The following is an 18,678-nucleotide window of genomic DNA, read 5'->3' on the forward strand; positions in this document are numbered from 1 at the left end:
GGTGTTGAATACACTGGCTTTCAATGATTTCGACAAAGTCAGTGTTTTAGTCACCGGTCTCCATAGTGTTGCAAAAATCAAGACAAAGTTCGTATAAACACCAAATTAAGGCCCCCATTTTTTTCTTCTTTCATATCTGTACAAATTTTTCAAAAAAACTGATGTTGATTATGTATGGTATGTATCTACAAAAGAAAAAAAAAATCTGATGTTGATATTGTGTAAATATAGGAACAGAATCTTGGTTAATTAATTATATGCACAAACCCTTATAGGAAGGGAATAAGAATCACCTTCATACTAAATTGGATCGAGCCCAAGTTCTAGGATATATAGGCGGCCAACCTCTAAGCTAGCAATACATGTGTGGACCAGGTGAGTAGTGATGATGCAGCTCCCATGGACAGCTCATTGGGCCTAATTGGTGGTACCTGGTGGTGTCACAACATTCTCTAGCTAAGCAACAATTGTGAAAATCTCGTGTCATATGATTCTGTCCCTGAATCGATCAGGACGTAGTACTATATATATACCCGACCTTGTCCTTCGAACTTTCGAAGCAAATTCCGCACTGCGAAGGAGCATGAGTTTTGTTGAAAACTAATGCGACAAGGGAAACTTTTAGCCTGATACATTGTGCATGTGATGTATTCTCAAAAATTGATAATTAAATTTTTTTAGTGTATATTGTCAAATTTCCAATGCAAAAATGTAATATTTTTTTTAACCTATAAATTTAGTGTATATTGTCAAATTTATTCATATATTGCAAATTGTACTCTATAATCTATAGTTTCAGTGTATATTGCAAATTTCCAGCACAAATTAAATGCAAATTTCCAACACTAATAATTAAAAGTTTATCTTTTTCAAAACATAAAACAAAGATAATCAAAAAGAAAAAAAAGGTTAGATATAATTACCTATGAGGTTGGTGGCCAATTGAAGAAGTCTTTGACATTGATAAATCCATCTGGATTTGAGCTCACTCTCTATATGTGTGGGAATGGGTTATAAGGGAGTTTCAGAAGTTTTGATTCTATGTTAAGAATTTATGTAATTTAGATTTATGAGTAAGGTCATATTATTAATTTTAAAAAACAAAACCAAATGAAAAGTTAATATTAATATTATCAGGGTGACCACATATATTTGATTTTTACCTATGTTTGAAGTGTATGAGTTTTCCCATTTAAATATTTAAATGATATAAATTTCTTATAGGGAGGTTAAAATTAAAGATATACAGTATTATGTTATGGAGCTCCATATATAGAGCATTATCGTTTAAGACAAGGTATAGACCCCATCACTTGTGGATATATATTTATACTTTTCAAAAGAAAAAAATGTTAAGGCAACTTACCGGCCAGATAATTAATTTCGTTTACTGTTCAATGAAGAATAACTTTTTTTGAACTGTATATGAATAATTCCATTCTAACATTTTTTCCGTTAATTAAGTGGCTGAGTGGTTTAACCCACTAAAGGGCTTGATGAAGACAGTACATATAATATTGTATTTGTTTATATTTTCAGTTAGCGTGAATAAATTTAAAAAAATTTCACGCTTTTAAGTGGCTGAGTGACTGAGTGGCTTAACCGGCTAAAGGAAAGGGCTTGATGAAGATACTACATATAATGTTGTATTTGTTTATACTTTCAGTTAATGTGAATAAATTTAAAAAAATTTCACGCTTTTATGTGTTTAAAAATATGTAAAATTAAAAATGTATAGAATGTATCCACACTAAAAAGTGAGCAGAACTAGAACTAAAAGTTCACATTTTTTAGTCTAAACTTTCATGATGAATTTGTAACACCCCATTTGCCCGCACTAACTAAAAAGTTAGTGTGAACAAATGGGTGTTACAAAATAATTATGAAAGTTCACATTAACTTTTAGTTCTATACACTTTTTAATGTGTATAAATTTCTACAGACTTCTAGTTCAACATATTTTTACACACATAAAAAACATGACAATTTTTGCTTTGTTCACACTAACTAAAAATATAAACAAATACAACATTATTTACAGTGGAATTCATTAAAATGGGTTCAAATTTTCTAAGTGAGCAGAAACCACTTAATTGGAGTAAGCTGGCATTTTCTTATTTCTTCTATAAGATTTTTTTTTGGGGAGGTTTGTTTACTAAACGGTAATAGTTTATTAAGCACATATGACATGACAAGGCATTAGAGAATGTTAAAACAAAAGAAAAAATAGAAGCAAAAGGATTACAAGTCTACTCTTACACTGTGTTTTTGAGTTTTTTGTTTTTTTGCTACAATGAAAGGAAAGGATTGTGAAAGATTTTAAAAATTGTTGTGTTTTTGAGTTACATTTAAGAGAAGAAGGGGAAAGAATTGGAAAGATAATTTAATACATTTTGTTTAAAAATCTTTTTTTTCATTTTTGGGATGATTTGGAAGAAAAGAAAATCTACCATTCCTTTCCATTCATCTCTCTTCTTCTCTTTCCTTTCCTCTAACAAATATCTTGAGAACATAGGGTTAAGGAGCGGCTCGATCGTAATGGTCGTTAGTGGTTTGGACCAGAAGTATTGACTAAACACGAAACTCAGGGATGAAATTTGTAGTTTCGTGAAGTTAATTAGGGATGAAACCTGAAATTAACGACAAGCACAAAATTTGTAATTTTTCCTTTTAGATAACTTGTGAGAATTATATAGAACTCCAAAAGAAAAGAGTTTAGGTCCTCGGCTTGAATTCGAGGTATCGAAGTTGACCTCGTACTTGTGTTTCCAAAGGACCCAAATAATAATAATAATAATAACAATAATAATAATCATAATAATAATCGAAATCAAATGTATACTAATACAATTAGTATATTACCATTTTGTTAATAATAAAAGTATAATTAGTATACTTGAGGGGGCGTTGAATATACTAATATTACATTGTTATCAGAATATTTAAAACGTGATGAGATAATGGAATATATATTAAATTTAAAATATTATAATGATATTCTAATATACTAATATACTAATATCTGTTAATAATATTAGTATATTTTATACCATATAATTTTATTTTTATCAGGTATAAAATTAAATATTCTAATTAAATATTTTAAATATTTAATTAGTATTTAATTATAATGTAACAATAATATATTTGCATTTAAATATACTAATATATAATAATAATAACTAGTATTATTCAACGTCCGCGTTGCAGGCTGCAATAATCGTAAATACGCGATAAAAGCAGAAGAAGACAAAGAAAGCAATGGTCATCCCATAATCTTTGGGCGTTGTCCTGAAAAAGATAACGACACGTCAAATTTCCAACTCATGGTAATTAAGGAATTTATTTGATAAAAAGTAAAGAGACTAAAACGTTCGTGACAAAAGTTAGAAAAACGGAAATTTTAAAAGTAAAGAAAATAAAACTTTCGTGCCAAAAGTAAAAGAAATAAAGTTATACGACAAAAAGTAAAAAGGTTAAAAGTTTCGTGCCAGGAATGAAAAAAGCTTGTCGAAAATTTAAACAACAAAAGTTATATGTTGAAAAGTAAGATAATGAAACTTTCGTGGCAAACATTAGAAAAATAAAAGTATAAAAAGTAAATAAAACAAAACTTTCGTGCAAAAAGTAAAAGAAGCGAAAGTGATGTGGCAAAAGTAAAAGGGCGAAACCTTTAGTAAATTTATGTGAACTAAAATTTATGTGACGAAAGAATGAAACTTAACTTCATGTCAAAAGTTTGAAAAATGAAAGTTTAAAAACTAAATAAAACAAAATTTTCGTGCGAAAAGTAAAAGAAATAAAGTTTTGTGACAAAAAAGTACAAAGGTTAAAAATTTTGTGTAGTTGACAAAAGTAAAAAAAAAACAAAAGTTATGTGGTGAAAAATAAGATAATGAAACTAGCTTTCATGATAAAAGTTAGAAAAATAAAAGTATAAAAAGTAAATAAAACAAAACTTTATTGCGAAAAGTAAAGGAAACAAAATTGATGCAGCAAAAAGTAAAATGGAGGAAACTTTAATAAATTTATATGATAAAAAGTAAGAGAATTAAACTTTCGTGGCAAAAGTTAAAAAGATGAAAGTTTAAAAACTAAATAAAACAAAACTTGCGTGCGAAAAGTAAAAGAATTAAAATTATGTGACAAACAGTAAAAAGACAGTTAAAAAAAAAAGCAAAGTAGACCGGCAGGCAGTTACGCAACTACCTGACAGTCAGGTTCATTGTTCATCACTTTTTACTGTTCATCTTTAGTCCCTATTAATATAGGTATATAATAATAATAATCTCTATATATAATAAAACAAGATTGTTTCTTAAAAGTATTCTTAGAAAGTTTTTGATGTGACAAATCCATATTTTTTCTAAAAAAACCTTTTATTTAATTATGATATCATATATAAATAAAATAAAAAATAACCGTTCACATGTTTAATTAAAATATTAATCATTTATTTAAAATTTTTTTTTATCTTATATAATATTACAAATAGAATGTCTTTTTTTATTTAGTTGATTTATTAACTATATAATTATTGTGTTAGTTGAATTATTAAATTTATATCAAGTTATAATGTTTTAAGAATAAACATAAAATAAATTCTTTTAATATATTTTATAATTTTAAAATTTTAATTAATATGTTCGGATTAAACCCGAGTTATTAACTAATAATAATAATAAAAAAGAATCATGGGAAATTATTGGTGTTTTAATACATGGGTCTTTGTTTGTCGTGTGGGGAGAGTGAGGCTTATTCAATAATTCTCATGCATGCCATAAAATTCATTAAGGTGTGACTCGATCGGGTAAGGTTTTCCTTTTCATCGTAGCCAGATAATTATACTAATCATCATTACTTTTCTTTTTCTATATATAAACTAGTTAGTAGTCATCTATTCTATATTATCTATCCATATCTATATCTATATTCCATATTAAAGCAAACTACCTATTTTCTTTTCAACCATTTTATCTTTGAAATATCTATTATACCTTCTTACAAACAAATATTCTTCTACTCTTTTAAGTGATTTTTCCGTACTACCCTTCTATCTATTTCCTAATGTCTATCCCTAATTCCCTTCTCTCCTGCTCTCGCCTGAACCATAATATAAAAATTAGTTTAATCTCGACGGCAATCAACATCAACCTACAAAAAGATTGCTTTCATCTCTCCCTCGCTCTCTCTGTTTAACTGCAAAAAAATACAGATACATTTAACCATCACCTTTTCAATGGTACCACTGCATCGTGCGGGTACCCATCTAGTTTTATAAAACAAATTATCTCTCCCCCATTTTAAACATTTTACTTTTAAAATACCTAAAATACCTTTAACTTTCAATACATTTTCAACTCATACACTACATCTACCTAAAATACCCCTAAAATATTTTCCAGTTAACCCTATTTATCTAAATTACCTCCTTTCTTTATTCACTGATATAAATATTTCACGTAATATACTTATAAAATACCCCTAATCAAATTGTTACAACATGCATTTCTTAACCTCTATAATAAGTACACTACCTCTTTTAAATAAATTACTTTTACATTAATAACCGCACCGTTACCGCCATTACCTGTCGCTGCCATCACCACCGCCGCCACATTGTGCGGGTACTCTTCTCGTATACAAATAAACTATATTTCACAATTAGCTTTAATTGAGAGCAATTAATGATAATTATGAGTTTGCACATTAATAAACTACTCACTCGTATGTGGAGATTCCCATCGTGTCTCACCCATAAAATGAAACGTTAATAAAAAAAAAATTAGAAGACGACCTAATAAGGAAAGTTTAATGGCCTTGAAAGCCTGGAAAGTAGACGACCATTTATGTCAGTAATCACATTTGTTTGGCTATAATAGCTAGTCTGTATCTGTTTCCTTCCTTGTCTATTTACAGTAATAATTTTTTCTGGGAAGTATTTTATTTTATTTTAATTTTTTTGAGAATATAGCATCTGTGAATCTACGAGAATCTTTCCCTAGTTAATTTAACATACATTTTTAACCATTTGAATACCAGTAGATATTTTAATCAATTTGATATATGAAAACTTAAATAGGTTGTCAACAATCTCTAAACGAGATGTACGCGCGTCAATATAGATGCGCACGATATGTAAAATATCTGTTAGAATTTCAAGATCAGAAATTATCGATAGATAGACCTTTACTTCTTTTAAGGTTGGTCGACCACATTAACATCAATACATCATAAAGCAGGTTTTAGACTTTTTATATCGTTGGTAATTAAGGATGCTTCTCAAGTTTTCTCTGGTACGACGAATTGAAGTGGTTATATTCATATACTACTCCTTTGTTAACCGTTAGAATTTCAAGATCAGAAATTATCAATATCGGTTTGCTTCTTTTAAGGTTGGTCAACCACATTAACATCATAAGGGTTTTATTAGACTTTTTATATATATATGCATTTATTTCGTAAATTAAACACCTTTGTTAGTTTAGTTCATATATATTAATAATAAAGTTTAAAATATTCGACGTCTTATTGGCTGAATTTGGTAAGATGTAAGACATATTTTAATCTAATACAACCGTGTTTCACCACTTTGAAAGTTTGAGAATTTTAAGATACTTGTGGCCACATTTTCAAATATTCCTTATAATTCTTAAACAAGAAATTAAAAGAACTCTAATTAATTTACCACCAAATGAAGGTAGTCTAATGATATGTTACAGACTAAATCGTTAGACTACAACTGAGGTTTTATTCTTTGTGTACTAATTAATTAATTAATTAAGGTTAATTGTTGTGATTATTTTCAAACAATTTCCGGTCACCTCAAGAAATTTAATTAGCAAGGTGTTCTAACCTGAGTCGACCCATTAGGCCATCTTGATGGTGGTAATTAAACAAATTAACGATAAACAGATTAATGAGGTTTTTCTTGTTCAGAAAACTCGATCAGAAAGCGTAGTCTTTGACTAGATGTATGTGTTTCCAAACTTTTTTGTGGCTAATCAAAATGTCACACTGGAAGATATATGATCATTAGGTTAATTATATCTTAATGATGGTTAACTAAAGACATGTTATAAATTAACTATTTGCTAGATTTCCGGAGTAGCCATTATTATTCCATTGTTTTATTGTAATAATTGTTTTGTCTTATAGCGACAGACGGTTGGATGTCAACTCAGAAGAGGTGCTATCTAATTTTCAAAAATGGAAAAAAAATAGGAAAGAAAGAGGTGCTATCTAACAACTACGGAATTCATATTAATTATATGTTAATGTATTATAAATTGCATTGTTATTATACTATTTATTTGTTATCATCTCCATATAAAAGAAGTCCAAAAGTTAATGAGCAAATCATAAGTTTCACACTTCAGCAACAAAAACTTTAACCAATTTTTCTATTCATTTATACCTTAGTCCAATATTTACTTTATTCATGCTGTCAATGTCTCCCTAACATGATCGATCTACGTAGACAAATATAAATATAAATATAAAAGAAGTAATTAAATTGCTACAGAATTAGACTTACAAATTACGGATCCATATAAAATAAACACTATTATTTCATATTTGAAGTTTTTATATACCATACAAATGAGACTTTAACAAACGAACTTTAACTAACAAACATTACAAGCACTACAAAACAAATGTCATTTAGTGACTGAACCTTTTCCTGACTAATCCGATTAACAGTCACAAAAGCTTTTTTAACGGATGGTGTATCCCAACCAAAGTTTTTGGTATCTCAACCATATCGCTTCAAAATAGTGTGGTCCCCATATCTGTAATAGCAAATCTGATAGAGTAAAAGCGGGCCCTTTGTCATTAATAGTCTGATCGGGTTACCAAAAATATGGTCAGGATACCAGGTGTCTTCTTTAATAGGGACTGTACTAATGAATACGGAGTAGTAATTATAAATAAAACTTAGGATTAGTTTCCTCGAATGTAAGAAACTTTGAACGAATGTCTATTGTAAGAAATAACTAAAGTTGTGTTTATTGTATGTAAACAACTTTGAAATAATGTTTATTGTATGTAAGAATTTTGTTTCAACTAATTAAAATCTGACAAGTGGCACCTATATATGGTTGCCACACATGTTTTCTTACATACAATAAACATTTTTTCAAGTTGCTTACATACAATACACATAACTTTAGTTTTTTCCTACTATAGACATTCAGTCAAAGATGGTTACATTCCAGAAAATTAATCCCATAAAACTTTATATTGTAAAAAGGTCATAATAGATTTGTCTCTAATACGAGTAATATATTTCTCTCCCTCATTTGTCTCAACGCTTCTCCATCGACGATCAGCTGCCATGTCTCCTACGATTGACATAATTCCAAATTCTAATTTTCTGTTTGTAGATAATTAAGGACTTCCTAATTTCGATAGATCCTGGCTAATTTTGTTAAGATCGAGCTTCCATATTTAGGGTAAGGACTTCAACTACTCCTTATTAATTTTGATAGATCCTGGCTATATTATAATACTCCGTAACCTAAAACTGAGCCAGCTTTGCTAATTATCAGAATAACTTTGACATCATTAATAATAATTTGTAGACATAAATGATCAAGAAGAATACTCAAATGGTACATCAGAAAAAATAAAATTTGATTAGATATATATAAAAGTAATTAATCAGCAAGAACTTAACAGTTCTTCTAACAAATCCGATCCGAGATCTTCCAAAATCAACAAGTTTTCCTGCTTGTTGTTTTCTTCAATCAAGTTGGATGACAACGATATTCTGTCAAGCTTATGCATTTTCTTTATAGCGAGTGCAGGAGACCCGCGATCAATATTGTTGGTGCTGGACTTGTTGATTCCTCTCAACGAGTCTCTCACGGTTTCAACTGGAAAGTTTAGAATAGATGAAGAACCGCGCATTGAATATGATGCTTGATCGTATGCCAAAGCTGCAGCCTCCGCTGTATCAAATGTCCCCAGCCAAACCTTCTTCCCGTTTCGTGTTGAATCCCTGATCTCAGCTGCAAACTTCCCCCACGGTCTCCTACGAACACCAATGTATTGTTGTTTCACCTTCTCGACATGATCTTCTCTTCTCTCAGAATATTTGATTTCTTGATTTGGGGAACACTCAGTATTATGTACTTGAGATGATGATGGAAGGTCCATTTTCAGCTAATGACACTTTTATTAATTCAATCAGCAGTTTGGGAACATTTATTATCTGGAGCATCTATCTATCTATCTATATATATATAGTGTGAGGTAGGCATGGCCTGAATAAGACTCCCTTTGAATGTAAATTTAATTAATAGATAATAATACTTAGAAGAATACTCATTATTTACAAATTTGAAACTATCTATATTTATCTAATTAGTGTGTATATATATATACACTAGTCTTAATCATATGGATTGACTATATATGAATGGGGGGATGGACATAACACCGCCCCCAAACCTTGCGGTAGAATCGGGATGCATCATCGGCAAGCCAAATCGACATACCATTGCCGATTGAATGGACCATTAGGGAGCGTACACTGTTGGAGAGGGTCATTGGCATGGACGAAGCAAGAACTTTTTAATTTTGTGAGGGGATAATGTATTTAGAAGTCGTATGCTATACTCATGAGTATGTGTCCGAAAATGTAAAAAAGAAATTTTACGTGTTGAACCAGTTTGACTGGTCAAACCTCTAAGTATTTATGCATGGACTAAATGACGATAATATATTTAAAATCTTGGGTCTCGAGGCCCATATGACAAACAGTAAGGTTGTCAATGGGTTCGGGTTGGCGGGTTGAAAAACTCCGACCCTAATCCAACCCATTAAAAGTTTCAGGTCAGAACTTTCAACCCTGACCCATAATCCGTTAACCCATAACCTAACCTATGTGACTAGATAAGCAAATGTATATAAATATAAAATGAAATAAATCAACCAATATAAAGCTTTTTCATTGGCGGTGTAAGCTAAAACAAAGGATTAAAAAAAGAAAGAAATACAAAGGTATTGTTAGTACTTGACACAAAGTTAATAAACTTACCGTCTCATATTACATCACTTATTATTTTACAGAATTTTGAATTCTCCTTTTATTTATGATTTGAAGTTAATTTAAGTTAGAAATATTGAAAATAAGAATGGGGCGTATGGATTAGTGTAACATGGAGTATGAGCTATTATATATAATTCATTTATTTTAAAGATATCGGGTTGGTGAGTCGACCTGACAACCCAACAACCCAACCCAACCCAACCCAAAAAAAAATCAGGTTGGTGGGTCAAAAAAACTCAACCCTAACCTGATTTTTTTTTGGCTAAGTTCGAGTTAAGTTTCGAGTTGGGTCGAAATTTACAGTCCTAACAAACAGAGACAACTAGATATAATATTTACATGATATTAACCTATATAAGTTTACCTAAAGTTTCATAATGTAAAGACTCTTAGTCTCAAGATTGGACTTGAGATTTAATTAGTTAAAACATATTAATAAGTAAATTTATCAATAGGAATAAGTATCATCAAGTATAAACATGAATTAATAGTTAGCTGAAGTAAAAAAAAAAAGCTGATGCAATAGACCTTAAAGACTTGAGGAATAAATCTTTAGGTCTAAATGACAATTTGAAGATACAACAAAAGTGTTATATAGCGCATAGTTCTTACAAATAACTGTTGATGACCAAGTAACAAAAAGACTTAGAAGAATTTGAGCAAACAACATTCTTTTAAAAAACCTGTTGATTCATCATACAATTAAAGATGTTTTGTCCTTAAGAAAAGACAAAAAGAACATGGAGGCTGGTATGGAGATGCAGAATTCAAAACATACATTTGTAAATTAGACTTTGAGAAATAACCTTCATCAATCCCAAATGAATCTTTGTCTATAAAAAAAAGTGACTTTCATCGGTCTAAAGTAAATATTATAAGAAGAATATCTTCTCTTCTTTTTTATGATTATTAATGTTTATTCCATTGTATACAAAATCGAAGACTACCTTATATGAAATTAATCGTTTTCTTTGAGCCTCAAGAAAACTTTGAATGATCTGAAAAGACGGACTAACCATGATTGAGGAATTTTCTTTTGGAGAAATAGTGTTTTTTTCAGCCGAATTTGTAAAACTTGGCGTTCAACACCAAATTTGTAAAACAAATAAAGTCGGAGCTGAGGTTCCACCGCCCTTTGCCATTAGGTTGAAAGTCAAACTTGACCCTTGACGCAACGCTAACCATAGATATGGAATGAAAATTTGATAAACTCATAAAAGTATCACATATTTTTATCAATTATTACAACTAGTCAACTATGTATTACAGACTAAATGTATGGCATGACTGCATGAGTATGGGCTCCCGTTTAAAATATCCATGCTTGGTGATAAATTACTTACTGATAGAGGTTGTAGTTGGAATTGTTGGGCTGGAATTGTTTGGCTTAAATACATGTTATGTGATTGGGCTAAACTTTTAGTTATTTTATTAAAAAATATTGGGCCTTTTATAATGTTATAATCTGATAGAGGTGCACAAAAAAACCGGTTAACTTAACCGAACCGAAGTCTAACCGGTTAGGAACCGAATCCGTACAAACCGGTTATAGGTTACCATTAACCGTCGGTTTCTAACCGATTCCTACTTTCAAAACAAAAACCAATTTTTAACCGGTTAACCTAGAACCGGTTATTTTACAAAATAAAAACCGGTTAATCGGTTAACCCATATAAATATATAGAAAAAGTAAAAGAAAACTAGAAAAGTCCAGATCTTGAAGAAACCCAACAACTAATATATGTATAATATATATATAATATGTAACAAAGGTAACGAAAGACAATAAAACACAATACTAAGGAATAATAAGAAGCACAAAAAGAAAGAAAGACTTCCAGAGAAGGAGAAGAAGGCATAGTTTTGGGATAAAATTGTACACAAGGAGGACATGGAGCTTGAATCCTTATGTTTGGGTTTGACACAGTAAAATCCCACAAAAACTTCCTCTGTTGGATATGTGCCTTCAACACTCTTGGATCATGTTTTTTTGCGCTAGATCTGGTTGTTGAGTTGGTCAACAACAATGAAGATGATAAGAAATCTGTGAAGTCGTATGATAGGAATTACACATAGTCACATAGAGATTTAGAAATGTATTTCTTGATTTTTTGGCCTCTCCACTAGAAAAGGTATATATATTATGATGTGGTCGGTTAAAAATAATTGGAAATAGGTTAACCATTATCGGTTAACCGGTTTATATTAACCGAAATCGGTTTCATCGGTTGGAGTTTTTTCATATAGAAACCGGTTATTAACCGGTATAGGTTAATCGAAACCGGTTATTTTTTTAAAAAAAAATAACCGGTTTCGGTTGCTAAAAAAAATAACCGAAACTGGTTAACTGGTATTTGCATCTCTATAATCTGATAAACAATTTTGAATAATTAGAACTGCAGCTTGTGCCAAAACAGATGTATGTATCTAATCTAAGCATAACTATTAATACTAAGCCAAAGAAATCTTTAACACGAAGAATGGTATCACTTAACAATAGAGTAAGTATGTATTATTTAGCATGGTTTTAGATAAAATAAAACAGCTATATACTAAAGTAAAATAAATAAAACAATTGGTTTCTCTTCACTGAAAATCACCATGCATCAAAAAAATTATTGTACATCAATTCCTTCGTGAATCTTCGTGCATCAATCTAACCATGATTTAAGGGTCAAGATCTTGTCTTATTTGTTTTACTTTAATACTTGTTTTACAATACTCAACCCCTATTTAGCATATACAATTTGGTCAAATTCACTTGCTGGATAAATGCTCCTTTTTGGCATCTCTAATCAACTTAAAGAATTCACTTTCATAATTGGTCTTTATCACAGAAACTTGTTTATTCACTTTTTTCTGTTTTTGGCATCTCTAATCAACTTTTACTTAGTTTTTCATATTCATAACATGCCACAAAAAAAAGATAACAGGTATAAAATATAATATTACTGCCTGATCCGAAATGTAAGAACAGGTCTAATATTAATACTAGCAGTTTTATTTTTCTTATTTGAAAATTTCATACACCATAAAACAAGAAAACGTTTTATTAACATAAAGTTTAACGCCCAGAAAGGTCAACGGTGGAGTCAGTAGCATTGGTTATCGATGAATCCATGGTAGATATGTAAATTTTCACCTCATCATCCTGAATGGAAGACCTTACTGGCGGCTTTTCAGCAACCGACTTGTCACTCAAAAGAGTAACCACTTCAGACATTGATGGTCTGGCTGCAACCGGTGACTGGGTGCACATCAACGCTATCTCTATGATTTTCTTCGCATCTTCCTCTAAATATTCACTAGGTTCCATTTTGTCATCTACTAGACTTATATGTGTGCCATTCTCATATAAATTCCATGTCTGCCACACACACACACACATGATCAGTTATTTTGCATTATAGAATGAAGTACGTTATTATAACTATATAATAAATCGTTTAAAGGAACGAGCCCTTAATTTTGAAATACCTACATGATCAAGGAGGTTCGAAGCAACTGAATTGTCGTTTATGACATCGTTGTACCTCTTTCCACTAATGATTTCAAGGACCACTATCCCAAAGCTGTATGTATCAACTTTAGTAGATAAATGCCCATGAAAAGCATATTCGGGTGCTACATAACCACTGGACCTGGAAAGATTTAAATGCACCAATATGGCGATATATAATACAGTTTTTAATTAAGAGAGATTAATAAAGAATAAAAAATGTGTTGATTTAAACATACAAGGACCCTGCCAATTCAGTGCTGAGATGAGTCTTGTCATCTGGTAGTAGTCTTATTAGCCCGAAATCTGCAATTTTGGGCTGAAGTTCATTATCAAGTAGAATGTTGCTGGTTTTTATATCTCTATGGATGATGGTAACATGGTACTGTTCATGCAGATATGCAAGACCCCTTGCCGTCCCAAAGATTATTTCAAATCGTTGTCTCCAATTTAGAGTCCTCGATTTATCATCTGTTGTGTAAAAGTACCCTTATCAATTGCTAAAAAATACTAGTATTACAAAATCTACACGCTCAAGAAGTAAATAGAATGTTTTGACCCACCAAAGAGGAATTGATCAAGGCTTCCATTTTCCATGTATTCATGGACAAGAAATAACTGCGGGCCTTTGCTGCAGTATCCAAGAAGACGGACAAGATGTCTATGATGAACATTACTTATGATCTTAAGTTCTTCATTGAAGTGCGTCTTTCCTCTGCTAGAGGGCATAAAGATTCTTTTAATTGCAACCACGTCTCCTTGCTTAAGAGTTCCCTATATCGCGTCACAACGCATACATATACAATGAATTTAATTAGTTATACATCTAAACATGCAGAATGTATAAACTTGATATAAATAGTTAAATACTACCTTATGCACTTCTCCAAAAATCCCTCCTCCAAGTTTGTTTTCATCGCTGAAATTATTTGTCGCTACTTTCAAATTATTGTAACTATATGCTGCTGGACCTTGAAGCAATTCCGTTGATCCAGTGGATTTATCTATGAATCGGATATCAAATAAGTTACATCTTACATGGTAACTATTTTCTAGAGACCATGTAATTAGAATAATAGGTAGACATGAGTTAAACACTAATCAGAAGCTATGGAATTGAAATTCATGTAGTTAGTTAAATAGTGCATCTCGACGTTTATACCTTCATGGCCTCTACCCATCCTTTTAGATCTTCGGTACCATAGAAAAAATGCAAGTACAGCAAGAAACAAAAAGCTTACACCCCCGACAACTCCCCCAATGATTGACCTTTTCTTGTTTGAATCCTCTGCAAAGCATATTTTTGAAAATAATCATTATTGACACGATAAGGAAACCACGAAAAGTAACAATGGAAATATGATCATTTCAAAAGAACAGCAGAGTTCTTACCATCCCAAAGGAAAGATGAAATATCAGTCGTTTGGTTTGGTCCAAAAAACGGAGTCCTGGAATACCTCATGAAGCATCCATTATCCATTGCGCGTCCAGAAATAGTAGGGAGACAAGCATATAGAGAACTCGATCTCAGCTTTAAGCATTCTGAACAAATACTCTGGCTTACGTTTAAATTACATTGGGCAATTGCATACACAGTTGCACTACCATCAGGTAGTTTCCTTTCAGAAAGTGCATAGTATTTTGGTGCTCTTGGGGCAGCAGTTTGTAGGTCTGATAATAACTTTTCAGCTGCCTTTCGAAACTCTGTTGGCTCATCAGGTGATGTTACATTGTCACATACTACAACACCAGCTCGATTATTAGCCTCGGTGTAGAAGTTATTAGCCTCATACCTATGTTAAAGCAGCTAATTAGCATGGAAAATACCTTTTGAACCATATATCATTTGGCTAGAAGGATTCTTTTAATTTAAAACAAACATACGGAATAGCCCAATGACTTAAAACTTTTTTCGCCAACACATTAAAGCAGGGCCGTCGATAAGGGTGTCCGATCATGCAGGGCCTCCATATTGTAAGGGGGCTCCAACTCCAATATTATTGAAAATGAGTTAAATAGTTGGAAATTAAGTTGGGCTCAGACACAAAACATTCGGCAAACATCATTGAGATCGGCTAGTTAACTTTTTTAATTTAGTTTAGAGCCTAACTTTCAAATTTACACAAACCGGCCCCCTATGTTTTGACAAATCTTGGCTATGACGACCCTTACAATTAGTGCAGTGCTGTGAGAAACTGCAACTGTAATCGGATAGCTAACTATATAACTAGATTAACTTATACTCTTAGGTCGCGTTTGGTTCACAGAATTTGATGGAATCTGATGGAATTGGAATTGAATTCCATTTCTTAGTGTGTTTGGTTGGTTAAAGATGGAGGAATCACATTCCGTTGGAATGTTAACATTCCCTCATTTGATGGAATCTCCATTCCTTGGGGATGGGGGAAGGAATCTCATTCCGTCCCTCACTTGAATCTTCAAAAAATTAAAAACATTCCGTCAAATTACATTCCTTCATATTCCAATTCCTTTGAAAGATTCCATTCATTCCAAAAACATTCCGCGAACCAAACGCGCCCTTATAGTCCAGATCTACTAGAGAATCAGTTATAGTCAAAGCTAACTTGTTCGGCAACTTTGTGATTCCAATGCAACCTCAATAAGACAAAAATATACAATTAGTGCAATTTTGTAAGAAACGGGAACTCATATTGGAATCTTAGCTAACTTAACCAGTTAACCATATAAACCTAGACCTTGTCACCATGATAAGTCATAACGCCATTAAAAAGATAAATAACATAAACCTGACATTTTATCTTTATTTTTATATATATTAAAAATATTTTATCAAATTAGAAATTGATGATGTCATTATCAATTTAATTAAAAATAAAAAAAACTAATAATCATTATCCAAATATATTTATATATTATTTTTATATTAATATTTAAAAAAAATCATTTAGTTTTATATATTTAATATACTATATAAATAATTTTATTTATTTATTAATTATATACATTAAAGACTACGAAGTACAATTATTGTACTAAAAAACTCACTTTACAAAAAAAATATATATTTATAGAAAAAATCATTTAGTTTTATATATTTAATATAGAGTTATTTGTTTAGAAAATCACTCAACTTGTCTCAAATATCTATTCTGGGGTCTAAATAAAAAAGTTTTCTATTGTAGGGAACAAAATCGGCTAAAACGTCTTTAAAGGGTCCATCATCAAGTAGTCAGTCACTTTTTGTTTTTAGTTTAATTTTAAATTATTTTTAGGTCAAAATAATGATGTGTATTATCCACCTCATTTCTCATTAAAAGAAAAAGTGAAATAAAAAAAAAAAATTAGATCTAGGTAGGTTATGAAACAATCATACGAATTCAATCCAATATAAACACACCATAAAAAAGACTTTATACGAAGTACCATTATTGTACTAAAATAAATAAATATAAAATACTTTATAAGATACATTTATTTTTATATATAAAATTATGAGGACCAAAAGTAGGGGTGAGTATGGGTTAGTTTTTGGTTAAAACCGAAACTCGAACCGATCCATTCGGTTTTTAAAAAACCAAAACCAAAGGTAGGGGTGAGTATTAGTTGGTCTGGTCCGGTCGTGAAAATATTGGGAAAAACTCAATTAGGCTCTCAAGAAATCAACTAGCCGGAGAGATCTCCTGAATGACTCACGACCATGTATCATTGTCATATTGGTGTATACTTAGATCGATAACTACAAAGTTTTGACATTATTCAATATGTTTTATGGTACCATATATACTGGTATTATATTACTGATACTGTTTTAAGGACAACGTTAGTTTCAATAGTTAGGCCGTTCCTTATAGGGCTTCTAGCCCGCGTCTTGGCTGCGTTCGATGCACCAGAAGCAGCAGACACTATAAGCACCGTCCGCTTCTTGGCTGCGTCTTGGTGCTTACTTTTGTTTTTAGACGCACGAAAGTGGTAGACTTGTGGGCCCGGATGAATGTAAAGGTTGTTTAAATAGTGTGAGAAACGGGTTAAAAGTGGTGATTATAAGAAGGGGGTGTTCTTGGTGTGTCTAAAAGTGATGAATAGTGTTAGAAGTGGGTTAGAAGTAGTTCTTTATAAGGAGAGACCTTGATAATGAATTCTAGCAAAAGTTTAAACCAACTTAAACTATATATTAAAACCCATGCATGATATAATTAAGTATATAACCAACAAAAAATAAGTATTAACTACAGTAAAATATTACAGTAAAATTTAGTTATATATACCTGACATCACAGTCGCTGTAAATAGCATGAGCGCCATTAACGACCCCGCACAATTTTAATTGCTTAACAGCAAAGTCGAAGCAATTCAAACAATCTGGAATTGAAAGATATCCTCTACACCAAGCAAGCCCCCAAACCGACTCACCGTTGATCAAAGTTCGTGCTGCAGAATAGCCACTGGTGGTTAACTGCCGACGAAGGCTAGTAAGTGTCGCGTTAAGGTTGCTCAAAAAATACACTTCGTGCGTCGGTTTATACATACTACAATAATTTTTCATCAGCGTGCTATTGAAATCAGTCGGCTGAGAAACTTGTGATGTCACTTGGTTCGACATGGTTATGACCACCACCACCATGGCTAGGATAGCCACTCGCCATGACAACCGCCGGTTTTCTACTTGTCTTATGTTCATTGTCTTTCTTTTGGTTATAATGTTTTTTGGTTGACCCGGCCTTTTACCTTACACTTATGTGTGTATGCACCAAGAAAATTATGTGTGTATATATACACATTCTATGTATAATAATATGACAAGGGCATGTGAGGAAACTAGATGTCTGAGTCATGAGAAGTCGACTATACTCATCCAAAGTTACGAAACTCGGAAATAAGGATCGGATTGGTGAGGTGGAGAGTTGGGATTTTTTAAGAATTGAATTAGATCGAGGGAAAAATTGGGTTGGGTTTTTATGTATAAAAATATAATTTTGAAATTATGTGAAATAGAAAAATCAAATTTATGTATAAAACTTTATACTTAAAACATTACCTAATTCTTCAACTTATATATATATATATAATTGTCTAGCTATAATAACATAATTAATCAAAGCTTAAAAAAAGTTTAATAAAAAAATTGACTTTATATTAATCT

The 18,678-nt window shown here is 31.3% G+C and overlaps 2 protein-coding genes across 2 annotated transcripts; both read right to left on the reverse strand.

Moving 5' to 3' along the window:
- Nucleotides 1-8,545: 8,545 nt before the first annotated feature.
- Nucleotides 8,546-9,339, reverse strand: LOC122605861 (ethylene-response factor C3-like). The gene has a single exon (XM_043778818.1). It carries the CDS (start codon nucleotides 9,160-9,162, stop codon nucleotides 8,665-8,667), a length of 498 nt encoding a protein of 165 aa, XP_043634753.1. The 5' UTR covers nucleotides 9,163-9,339; the 3' UTR covers nucleotides 8,546-8,664.
- Nucleotides 9,340-13,037: 3,698 nt separating this feature from the next.
- Nucleotides 13,038-18,291, reverse strand: LOC122605888 (putative receptor-like protein kinase At4g00960). The gene is made up of 8 exons (XM_043778844.1): nucleotides 17,804-18,291; nucleotides 14,949-15,349; nucleotides 14,719-14,844; nucleotides 14,430-14,560; nucleotides 14,120-14,330; nucleotides 13,796-14,027; nucleotides 13,539-13,698; nucleotides 13,038-13,424 (listed from the first exon to the last, which is right to left on the reverse strand). The coding sequence occupies exons 1-8, from the start codon at nucleotides 18,214-18,216 to the stop codon at nucleotides 13,122-13,124; spliced, it is 1,977 nt and encodes a 658-aa protein (XP_043634779.1). The 5' UTR covers nucleotides 18,217-18,291; the 3' UTR covers nucleotides 13,038-13,121.
- Between the last annotated feature and the right edge of the window lie 387 nt (nucleotides 18,292-18,678).

The sequence above is a fragment of the Erigeron canadensis genome, chromosome 6 (genome assembly GCF_010389155.1).
Source record: "Erigeron canadensis isolate Cc75 chromosome 6, C_canadensis_v1, whole genome shotgun sequence".
Classification (NCBI taxonomy): Eukaryota; Viridiplantae; Streptophyta; class Magnoliopsida; order Asterales; family Asteraceae; genus Erigeron; species Erigeron canadensis.